The sequence below is a fragment of the Epinephelus fuscoguttatus genome, linkage group LG15 (assembly GCF_011397635.1).
Source record: "Epinephelus fuscoguttatus linkage group LG15, E.fuscoguttatus.final_Chr_v1".
In the NCBI taxonomy this organism is placed as follows: domain Eukaryota; kingdom Metazoa; phylum Chordata; class Actinopteri; order Perciformes; family Serranidae; genus Epinephelus; species Epinephelus fuscoguttatus.
Window position 1 is genome coordinate 10534961 of NC_064766.1, and position 12531 is coordinate 10547491.

Genomic DNA, 12531 nt, shown 5'->3' on the forward strand with positions numbered 1-12531 from the left:
TCAAATGTAATGCTTTGTTATTATTTTTGTTTTTATTAAAAAACTACTCAAGCCAGTTGATTAATTATCAAATTAGTTGGCAGTTGATTTAACAGTTGACAATTAATCGAATAAAGCTCTTAATAGTTGCAGCTCTTTATCTAACTCTGGTTGCAGGTACTGTTTGTATACTGCTTGCATTGTAATTTTGAGTCTTTGCTCTGTTGTTCTTTCTATGATTCTACTCTTATTTTTATTTTACACACCTCTAACAATTTAAATTCTATTTCTTAACTTTTCTCTGTATCTGTACTTATTTATGTGCTTGTGCTACTGATAAACCAGAATTTCCTCTCTGGAAATGAAAAAAGGCTCATCTTACCTTATCTTTATCTTTATCTTTATCTTATCTTTATTTTTCTCTGTCTTTGATACTGTTTTTTTCCCTTGGTATTTTTGGTGAAAATGATATCTAAACACATATTGTACTTGATTTGAGTATTTCTATTTTATGCTACTTCATACTTCTGCTCCACTAAAGAAATATTGGACTTTTTGCTGCACAGTTTGAGACCGGATGACTAGCCTTTTCTGGAGTGCTCCATCAACAACATTATAGACGATCTTTGTGCTGCACACGAAAGGGAAAGGAAACAGCGACTTCTCCATTCCGACCCCCCTCCCCTCCTCTCTCATCTTTAGCTGTACCGAGTGTTTGATCGATCGGAAGCGTTGAGACGAGTAACGTTTATTCCTCGGTTTCAGGGTTTCTTGGCTGGTTTTTGACTCCCCCTCCCGTAGAGCCTGCTGTTGACCGTGAGGAATTTGCTTCGCGTGTAATTTCCAGGCGCCAGATTTATCGAGCACAAAGTTGACAGGCAAGCTAGCTAGCTAGCCACCTAGCTAACTCTTGGCTAGCTTACTCGCTAACTAGCTTGCAGTGCTGGTCGGAGGAGCCCATTTTTTGCAGACAGTTTGGGGGGCGTCGTTTTGTCATTGCACTGCAACTAGTCGTGGCCATTCCCCCCTGAAATCTGAAGACTATTTGCGGTGAGGTTTAGAGCGGTAAGCCGGTTGCTCCTAGCTAGCGTGCTCGATATAGCCTGCTAGCTAATACCCTGCGTATTTAGCCTGGAAGCCAACTCAAGGCCTCAGTCCAGCACCACCATCAGCTGCCACTACCACCACAGTATTTGCATTGCCGTGCAGTGAGAGTTGACAGGTGAGTAAGAAACTGTTTTCAAACTTATTCTGATGTCAAAGTGGATTAACAGTAGAGCAACGAACACACGGATAGACCCTGTCTTACCGCTTCTCTCTAAAGTCAGGTTAAGTTAGCTTGCTTGCTAACTAAATATTAGCCTGTTTCAAAACGATGGGGGGGTTGGGGAATCCGCGAAATCACGCCGGAGGTCGCCATCTTTCATTGGATGCTATTGCAAGCCAGCTAACTAGACATGGCTGCTACTTTCTGGCCAGACTCAACTTTAAAACATAACGTTATAACGTGTTTACAACTGAAACACCTCCTACTGCACATTTATTACCCAAATTCAGCCTGCACTTCGCTCCCACGAAGCCTGCAGACTGCCTAGTGAAGGAGTGTCGCTGTGCATGGCCCCTTGGCATGGGCATGGCATGTGAGCTGCAGTCTTTCTCGGCTGTGTCAGCTACTAAATACGCCTGCATTGCGTCTTTAGTAGAAGTTGCAGCGCTCGACTAGTAAAGTTGATGCAAACAAACGCATCTGACGCGAGTGGCAGCCTCGTCTGGATGGAGATAAACACTGGTTCAGCACCCCCACAGGGACATGTTAGATGCCTGGTGACCATCCTCCACCAGTGGTAACCCATCGACTATAAATAAACCTCTTTGGCCCCTGTTGCATTTTTTTAGCCACAAGGCTTATTCTAGACCAACAGAGTAGCATTTTGGTTGTAAATCACCTCTTGTGATTATGTAGGGTGGAAACAAGGCAGAGGAGGGAGGAGGAGGACCAGCAAAGCGTGTGTTTTGGTTCAGGCCTTGTCTAGACGTTATGATTGACTCACTGCATCTGTAGAGGAAATGACATGTGCTGTGGCCGGGGTCAGTCTTTTTATGGGATGCATCAAGTCAAACTGCATTGTAAACGTTGTCAGGAGTCTTGTGATTACCCTCTGTCCCATATTACATAAATACCAAGACTTGGTCACTCATTTTTTGCATTGTGCTGCAAGATGGATTATGTGTTTGTGAAAGATCTTGGCCTAAACAGTTTAAAATTACAACGTAGAAGGTATTAAATACATTGTTGGTTAGGTTAAATCTCTAAACTGTTTGGTTTTTCAGGGTTAAGGGGCAAACCAGCTTGTTTTAAGATGAATATTGTGCATTTTGAGATTTCTGGTAAGTTTCTGTGACTCATTTAAGAGGATATAATACCTCATGAATTTAAGAAATGGAAATCTAGCTTTAAGTTTTCACAGCGTACCATGACAGTAGGAGTATGTAGTTTCCCAATCACAACAAACTGTCAGGATTTGCATCAGAGAAGGATGTGTGGGACCAAGTGTAGATCAGCTGCTCTTTCTTTTCTTTCTCCTTTTCAAGAGGTCTCTTTGCCAAGTAGACTTTCAAATGACTCACAGAAATCTTGGTCTAAACCTTTATGTGAAAGATGCAAGACCATAGAAATATATTAATTTAACGCATCACTTCAGCCTGATATACGTGTTATTGATGTGCCACGGTGTGGCTGAAGAAAACACACATAGAGGTCACAGAAGTTAAATGTATGTTTGAGCTGGCAAACAAGTTTTAAGGCTACTGTTCAGAAAAGTCTATCACGCAATAGCTGCTTTGATAGCTGACCGGTATTGATGGAGAGATGTGTTAGGCCCCATTCATCAAAGTGGCATGACACAAACACATACACACACACATGCCGTGTATGGGAATCAGTATGTGGATCAAAGGTCACCAGCTTTACAGCAATGCCATTCTTTTTCTGCTTTGTATGCAAACACAGCGAGGGCCCGTGTCAGAGACAGGCACCCAATTGTTGGGGCGGATTATCACTGCTTTACAAACGGCTCCAACGGGACAGAAAAGAAGGGGTTTCCAGTGGTGTTTGGACACATAGGGGTCCTCCCACTAACTTTTTTCTCTGAATGTGTAATGTTGAGGTCAGATGTAGTAGAGGTGATAACCACTCAGGCTACTAGTACTGAAAATAGCAGTCGTAAAGATGTAAGAACGATGCTGAAAACTTGAGTGCAGAAAATGTTTACTATGGAGAGTACGCTACATTAACCAAGGTGTGGAGTTGATGGTCAGTTGTGCTGAAGCAGTTTAAGTGCTGATTGACAGAAAGTTAATTGAATTGAATCAAATTTTGATATCCAGAAAAATAGCTTTTCTTAAATCTGCAAAGCAACTTGTTGCAGGCTTCCCCACTGGAGCTACAATTAGCAAATATTTTGTTATTTGATACTCCACACATTGTTTTAATCATTTGGTGTATAGATTGTCAGAAATGCAAAAAAAAAAAAAAATCCCCTTCACAGGCTCCCAGATCTCAGTTGACATTTTTAGATGTTTGTTTTGTCTGATCAGCAGTTTATTGACACAGAAAAACAGCAATTCTTCACTTGTGAAAAGCTGTGTAATCAGTGATTATTTGTTTTACTTTATTTTATAATTATTCTAAGAAATTACTCACAAGATTAATCTATTTATCAAAATTGGTGACAGTTATTTTTCTGAAACCAAGCTCATCATTTCAGCTCTACTCTTTGCTGTTCTGGTGATTCTCATTTGCCATTCTGTCATTTCATAGAGTAAATGATTAATTGATTGGTTGAACAGAAAGTTGTCCTAATTGTTTGTCAAAGCCCTAACGGTTGCATATTATGTTTTTTGTCTTAGCAAGAGGTTCGTGCCCTTCTTTAGTCAATCTGTGGTTAATCATTATTTTTGTTTTGTACTACAGGGAATCTGTTCAACTTAATAATAAGGATTACCATGGGCAAGTGAAATGCCACATCAGGCCAGCGAATCTGGCAAATCTGGCCAAATGGTTTGCTCGTAAAAAAAAATAAACGTAGGCACTCAGCAGAACATAACAGTGGAGTAAAAATAAAGTTAATGAGCTGAAGCGCAAGCGAGCAGTTATCCTAACTGAATCCTGATTTCAGTTATCCTGGGGGTGAAATGCCAACTTTGTCTTGTGCATTTTGCTGCAAGTTTGTGAGCTAATTGGATTCAACAGGGCTGACATTTCAGGTTTCCAAAAAATGTTCTGGTGTTCCATAACAGCCAAGAGCATCTCGCTTGCATGGCAGCATAGAGGGCTTCCAACAACCCCTCCTGCAGGGCTTTGCCGATGCTTGTATGAAACATGACAATGAACTCAAGTCTTTGATGTTATCTGATAACTGTTAATAAATAAACAATATATTTGTACTGGGACAAGTAAAATCTGACTTCAGGCAAGCTGAATTCTGACTCACTTACCCAGCCAGGCAAGTGGGGAAAAAAACATTACCGTTAACATTAGCTCACTGGAGGGTACAGTGCATATTATTAAGGCGGCAGTGCAAGTCCGATTCCAGCCCAGGGCCCTTTGCTGCATGTCATTCCCTCCATTCCTACACTGTCGTATCTGTCTCTCACTGCAGCATAAAGCAGTAAAAATATTAATAAATATCTTCGAAAAGTGCAAAACTTAAATGCAAAGTTTGAGTGAAAAAATACAATTTTGTACGGAGTTAATGTGGGTGGGGCTTTTAGAACTTATCTAGCAATATCTCCCTACTTTTATTTTCACTTGGTATCATGTGAAGCATGTTCTCATAAATCAGTGAACAGTGTCCCCAGGCAACAGGTGAAGCCGCATATTTTTAACACGTGGGAACATTAAGTCCAGGTGAAGATTTGAGTTTAAACTTTGAGGTTGTTTGTTTGGTTGGTCCTATTTTTATGTTTTAAATTTTTACTAAACTTGTCAAACCAAATTTAAAGCTCAAATGTTTTAGCAGAGGTTGATTTTTTACATTTTGTTTTCACATTGGTTTGAATGTACGGCTTATTTTAGAAGTACTGTTTCTGTGTTTTGGCAAGAGTAGCTAAACTGCAGCCAAATCTGACATGAAACATAAATTTAGCCTCTTGAACCTAACTGTATTTTTCCCCTCTGTCAGGGTCTTAAATTATTTACTGGCCAAGTGCCGATAGATTTTGATAAATCACTCAGAGTCAGTGTGGCACTTTGGACTTGTAGAGCTCTAACAATGCTTTGCTCTTAAAGATAATAAACGAATCTGTTGGGTAAGAATGAGCTGATGTTGAGTTATAGCTCTAAATTTGTTTTTATTTAATTTGCTATAATACACATTATTCTGTACACAAACTGGCAATGAAAATGAGCCACATGTATAAAAAAAAAGCATATCATGTCTATTGAGTTTTCTCTGGAGGTAGTTCTGTTTTATTTTTAAAGTTCACCAGTCCTCGACAGGCCTTTGTAAAGTAACTATCGGACACTGGCCCCTGGCCCTTTTCATCGTACACGTGTCACAACTGATATTATGCCACAGTTCTGTGATAAACATCCATTCTTGAATCTAACTTGTTTGTCCCCTCCGACCCCCTGTAGCTTACTTGGTGACACAGAGACTTCTCCCTGAGGAGCCAAGAAGCAGACGGCTCATGACTTCTGACCAGGACACGAAAGTTGTAGCTGAACCACAGGTGCAGCAAGTACAAGAGGCAAAAGAGAACTCTCATTTGGTGAGTTTTTGACATACACAAACACATTTTTGACAGATTGGAGTCATCTTCCACTGTCCATGAAAATCTCCAACATGTTCTTAAGTTTGTTTTTAGTTAAAATGTATTAAAAATGTAAAATATTATGACAAATGGAGAAGGAAAATTCTCCTTTGCCTTTGCCTTATACAAATTGTTGGCATTACAAACTTTATTTCACATTTTCAGATTACAAACAAAGAGTAGATTCACAGCTAATTGCTCAGCAGTTACCGTCAGTAATGTAGTAATTTGTAGTATTGTGGCATTTCCCATAAGAGGTGGGCGTTATGAACAAAATTCTTTAATCATGGTATGTGTAGTTTTATTTTTGGATTTTAATTTTTTTTTTTTTTTGGTCCTCATTCAAATGCACTTTTTTTATTATACAGTTAATTTTCTGGAAAATCCAAAAAAAAAAACTATGGAAATAAACAACTAAATATGAATTTGTCTTTTTGGCTAATGCAGCAAACTAAATTAAGGCTGCAACTAGCGATTATTTTTATCTTCAGTTACTTTACCTCTTAGTCGATGTTCATCAATCATGACTTAAAAATGACTTTAAAAATTAAGCAGTCAACAAAATAGTAGGGATGCACTGAAATGAAAATTTGTGGCTGAAGCCGAAGCCAAATAAAATTAAACGCTTGGCCGAGTACTGAATACCAAATGCTGTTGTTTAGTTTTTCATTAGTTTTTGCAGATGAACCCCCTCCAGATTAGTGTTGTCACAGTACCAAAATTGGGACCACGTATCACGGTTCTGAGTAGTATCAGGATACCACAGCAAAAATGAGGAAGATGTGCCTTTTGTCATTTATAAAAAGATAAATCACTTTTCTATAATACATCAATGACATTTCAATGGAATAAATTACTTATTGACTTATTCATACTTCAAAAACAGCATCAATCAGTGATTAACATAGGGGGGATCAAAATAAAATAAATGAATAAAATAAAAATCAACCAGCCACCCTCCTCCCCTGACAAGTTAAGAACAGTCCCTTAAGTGCGGTGAGGTTTGTGGGCCGTTACCTGCCACAAAGAGAGAAATGTGAATGGCTCGTTTCTCCTCTGACATGTCACATACCTGTGTGCCGCCACAGCTCAGCTGTTCAGGTACTTTTGGGCAGTCATGACACCAACGAAGTCTTAATGGACCTGGAGCCGGGCTTCTCCGTCGCCGGTAAGCCGTTATCTTGCGCTGCGGAGCAGTATGGCCGCCGTATTTGACAGGATTACATTCCTGTCTGTGTCTGTGACCCCTGTTCAACCCACAACCGGCAGGATTCGCCTTTCGTTTCTGCTGCTAGTTGAAATCTGTACTCGCACAGCGTGCTCCTGAATGATTTCTTTTGCTCGCACAAAACTATTTTTAGTCGCAACTGCCGACATTTTACTCCGTCCATCACCGCACGCTGTTTGATTGCGTCATCAAAACAAAACTTCAAAACTTTTCACTTATTCCACCGAATATATTCGGTTACCAAATATTCGGTGCATCCCTACAAAATAGCTGCAAAACTTAACAAATCAAAATCAAAGTAAGCACTTGATAAATTAAGGTTCATGCAAATTTTAAGAAGAATCCAATATAATCACAAAACTGCTCAGGGATTATTCAGATATCTCAGTATAAATATTATGGAGAAATCTCTGATAGTTGACATATTATATTTTCTCACAGTGTACATCACATTGCCCCCACCTGTATGCTATCATGCAGCAGTACACTTAAAGCTGGCACATATGTTTAACAGCTGTTTATCTATTTTGATTTAGGTTATTTAGATTTTATTAAGGTAATTACATATTTGTCACGTCATCAACATTTTGCTTTGTGTAACCAGCTGAATGTGAGATACCTGCTGCTGTATCTTGTCAGTTGTGTGTTTTTATTGCAGCCATCAGCTGAATGGATAATTGTGTTGCATCAGAAGTTCAATGATATTTCGGTGGTTTTTAAGCTAAAAATGTGGACTGAGCTCATATAGATACACACACATACACATACAGTGCCTGACATGTGTTACATTCAGATTATGGGTGGGCATTTCACAGTTTTACCAAGACTTCAGGAGTTAAACAGTGAAATGGTCTTTGAATTTGGACGAGGAACTTATAGCTGGAGAATGGCAGAGTCTTGGCACTACATACACATGCATGCTGTGTGGCTTGAGCAGATGGTCAGTGGTCAATATTTTTAAGCATAGCAGGATATATTCAAACTCGCTTGTAGTTGGCAGTAACTTCAACAGTGCTGTTTAATGAGTTTGAGTCATGCCAGCTTTATTCTACTTGTCAGTAGTCGTCATCAACTTGTAGTACTATGTTATTAACTAATTACCTAGCGCAGTACTAGTTCGTTTTGTCTGTTTTAACCTTGTCTTTCTATTCAAACTGGGTTTGTGTTCTGATACTGAAGCACTCAGTTATCTTTTTGTTTATGTTTTGCATGTTACATCTGTAGCATTTAGCTGGTGAACCTATGTGGAGTGATGTTTAACAAGTGCAACATTAGAGGAAGTTTCAGTTTCTACATCACCAGCATGACAAGCATCCAATAGTGAAGTGTAGCAGATATTAGTATGTTTAAATTCAGAGAAAAAGAACATTTTTGTGGCTGGAGTCTCGTACTTTTCTCCCACTCTTGTCGTGCCAACCAACTGGATGTTTAGAAAAAGCACTCCAAGTCGTAGTCAGTGTCCTTCCAAACTGGCTTATTGATAAAGAGAGCATCATACTAGCCTCAGCCTGCTTTTGACTGGCATTGATTTCCCACACTGATTATGTATAATAGAGAAGTACTTTGTGAAGAAACATGAAGCAGAGGAAAAAAAGCAACTCTTGTAACTAAATAACTATGACCTGCTTTTATTTCTCACTTTTCATGAGCCTGTATTGGCCCCTATTGATCACAGGTGTGACATTATGTTCCTTGTTGGAGTGAGAAGGCAAAGACTGAAAACTGAGCGGGACACTAGAGTAGCAGCAGAGACTTGGTTCTCATGTCTTTATGGGATGTGACGACATAACATAATGCTCTATCTACTAAACAAACTGGAGCTTAAATTGAGGCCTTGTTGGAAAGAGTTTTTGGGACTGAAGAGTAAGATGTTAAATTACTATCATCCTGGGTGTGGATGTTGTTGTTTGCTATGTTTTAGCTGCTCCTTTGTCAAGTTTGCGCTTCTTGGTTTTGGCAGACTTCTTGGGCCTTTATTTATTTATTTATTTATTTATTTTTTTATAAAATCTGTAGTGTTTTAGTCTTCTACTGTGGCTCACATTGAATTGTGTTTCTCACTAAACACTCTTTATTATGAGGCTGAAAATAATGATCATTTTGTTTTTGACAAATCTGCAGATTTCTTTTCCTGATAAATCACTAAGCCTGTAAAAATGTCAGAAAATGGTGAAAACTATGCATTACAATTTTCCAAAGAGGAATTCCACATCCTCAGATTGCTTGTTTTTGTCTGACCAAAAGTCCGTATCTATTCAACTTGCAGGAATATAAAACCGGAAAGCTGCAAATCATCACACAGTCCAAAATAATTCAGTTTACAGTGATTAAAACCAGACAAGAGCTTCAAATCCTCACATTTGTGAAGCTTAAACCATGAAGATTTTGTCCTTTTCGCATGATTATTAAATTAACTATTCATAAGTTCAGCAAAACAGGTGTCCATCTTTTTCTGTAAATTGGTTAATTGATGGATGGATTACTAAATTTTAATAACATTGTACAGAAATGTGAAAGAATCCTGTAATGTTGATGACGGTAAACCAATAGAAACAATCAGTAAAGTTGATGCAAAAGCTTTTAGATTGATGGCTGCTACTTTAAGAAAAGTTCAAAATATACAGTGCTACTCCTTCTGCCGTCAGGACCTAGACATAGAATTACCTCCAAACACAGCAGAGCCCCATCACTTTGTCTACACCTTTTATTAGTATGTTTCCCTCTTAATACGGGGTTAGCTGCTGAAGCTAATCACTGGTTTTCTATGAAACTGTGTGTTTAGTAAGCAGAGAATGTTTTACAGTTTTGGCTTTATTGAAGTTATTGTGAAAGATGTATGTATTCATTGGAGAACATGACATGAAGTGTTTGTTGTCCTGGTTCTTTAAACACTTTAGCAGGCAACAAAACATCAGTGGTAGGATATCAAAGATGGGAGACTCAAAGTGATATTAGGCTATTTTGGTTAGCCTTGCTAGTTTGTCATCCTGTTCTGTAGAAGGTAATCAGTGAGGGAGCACACAATACAACAACTTTCACATCTAATTAGTTTCGTTAAACCAATACCTTATCACTGTGATTCATTCCTTCGTAAATAATCAAGCAAACATAACCTCTTGTTAATGAGATTTTGATAACTGTCATTGTCTGGCTGAAAAATATCAGATGATGTTGTGATGACGAAGTTATAGTTGTGATTTGAGTTGTACATTTTACAAAAGAACAACTCATAAAACAATTTTGTTAAACCCACGGCAGTCTATGAGATAAGACCGTGATAATGGCTTGCAGATTAGCTCATTAGCAGTAGTGCTAGCTTGGCTACCTCTAGTCGGTCACGTGACTGTCACCCAGTAGGTCCTAGCAGTCCGTCCTAGAGAGAGTGTCCAGTTATTTATTGATTTCAGGGGAGGTTTGGTAAAAGTCACCAGTAGTCAGGTTACTTGTCCTCCGTTGATGACATAATTTCCATTGTTGTGGTAGGGATGGTAATATTAAATGGCTTGGTATGGTTTGATGCTTTGTTGTTTATTTAACAAGTCTTAAAAGGGGACTCCGCCTGTTTGTCACTTGAGTCAGCGTCAGTTGGGACTGAAGACTACAAGTATGAAAATGTAAGGTGTGGATTTCTGTTGCCCACTTCCCATCTCTGGTAGAAGCTAGAGGTTTGAGGCTACTAGCATCTGAATCTCTGACCGCACTGTTGGTGGTTGAGTCTCCTTGTGGGTAATGCTGGCGCCAGGTTTGGACAAGAAAGAAGAATGCATGGAATAAAAATGACTTTAGCTCTGGTTCTACTGCCATTGTGTTTTTTAAACCGTTAGGGCTGCAGCTATCAATTCTTTTAGTAATCGAGTATTCTGTCGATTATTCTGGCAATTAATCGAGTAATCGGATAAGAAATACTGCGTGTTTTTTTATTAGATTACTTTAGCTTTATTGAAGGACAATATATAAAAGAGAAATTAAGAAAAGTCTCTGTAATGAGAGAAATGAGCATGAAATGAGTATTTCATACGCACTCATACTACGCCTCTATTTCTCATGCTGTCAGGAATAATCAGTGTTGGGAAGTAGCTCACTACAAGGTGCGACCTTATGAATTTAACAGCATTCTCAGTATCGTGGTGGTGACGTTACTACTTTCTGAGTCAAATAGCTTTTCAGTAGTGAAGTTAATTTATTGACCGAGCAGCACAGTAGCGTCCATAAAAGTTACAAACTCTTTTCCCAGGAAAAACTCTGAAATGCAGCAAACTCCTTTCCTGCAGAGGTCTGGATAAAAGTAAGGATAGTAAAACTGAGCATAAGTGATGTGACTGACGCCAGCGCTACACCAAGGCATGAGACGACAGAGTTGCCCCTTGTCCCATATTGAAAAATAAAATGTACTGTCCCTTACTGATTCAGTACGGGATGCAGTTCGTCCCGTACTTCTGTGGAAAGAGTTTAATGAGACATATTGGAGAAATATTAAATCACGAGGAGAATGTCACATAATGGCAGGTCTGTCACTCAGCGTCATCGCTGCCATAATTACAGAGACTCCGCTCAGGACCACTGTTAGCTGCTCACTGACCCGCTGGCTGCTTGATAAAGTTATCTGAAGGTCCCTTTATGCCCAGATATTAAACTTATGGAGCTTATGGATTCATAAAGCCTCACATGCACTTATATCTCAGTCATTGTGGAGCTGGGCGCACATGCTCGAGCTTTGTTTACTCACACAGTGAGACACAAATTGATGCAGAAACACCCTTCAGTCAGTTTGCATATCGATATCTGTGCCCGCTCGACCACTCATTAGATCTGTCAGTTAAAAATACGGCAGAGAAGAAGTGCAGTTTTACAGACTGTCTCGCACCGAATGTGGTTCTCCGACAGAACAGCCATCATTACGTGCGACCGTTACGCATAGCTGTGGCTATTAATAGTGCCCGTGCCTCTAATGCATCACATGTAGCCCTACCTGCAAACCAGCATGGCAGTAGTATGTCAGTCTTCATTACAACACATCAGACAGATTATTGACGATTAACCTATAGCTCTACAGCGGAAGTAACGTAAGTGGGTTGTCTAACAGAAATCAACATTTACGAGAAACTCAGTGCACTGTGTAATTGAGGCAAATAGTTTGTATCGAGGCTTTTTAGTAATCGAATTATTCAGGTTACTCAAGGAATCGTTTCAGCTAGGGCTGCACGGTATATGCGGTAGACGGTAGAAATGATATAAATTTGGCCCACGGTAGAGATTTGCGCTCTACCGTCCTATTGTCGATGACGTCATCGCACCTGCCTCAGTGTGAAAATGGCTGCGAGCACAGAGACAGCGGAGCAAGAGGAGCTGGTTCACGTCCGAGATTTAGCGTAGCACGTGCAACATGTGTTGCTGGAGAACTTGTGAGTGAGTGAGTTAATGTCTTATGAACAGCCCTGGACTTCTCAGACTCTTTTAGCGACTTACCACTGAGAGTGAACTCATTCAGTGTCTCCTCTGGCAGCAGCACA

General features: G+C 39.5%; 1 protein-coding gene across 1 annotated transcript in view; it reads left to right on the plus strand.

Annotated features, from left to right (window-relative positions):
- Positions 1–620: 620 nt before the first annotated feature.
- larp4b (La ribonucleoprotein 4B) overlaps positions 621–12531 on the plus strand; it is a 59286-nt gene continuing 47375 nt past the window's right edge. Inside the window, exons 1-2 of the mRNA XM_049597715.1 lie at positions 621–1201; positions 5618–5751. Of these exons, the coding sequence (XP_049453672.1) occupies positions 5671–5751 (81 nt within the window). The 5' untranslated portion in view covers positions 621–1201; positions 5618–5670. The remainder of the gene's footprint in view (positions 1202–5617; positions 5752–12531) is intronic.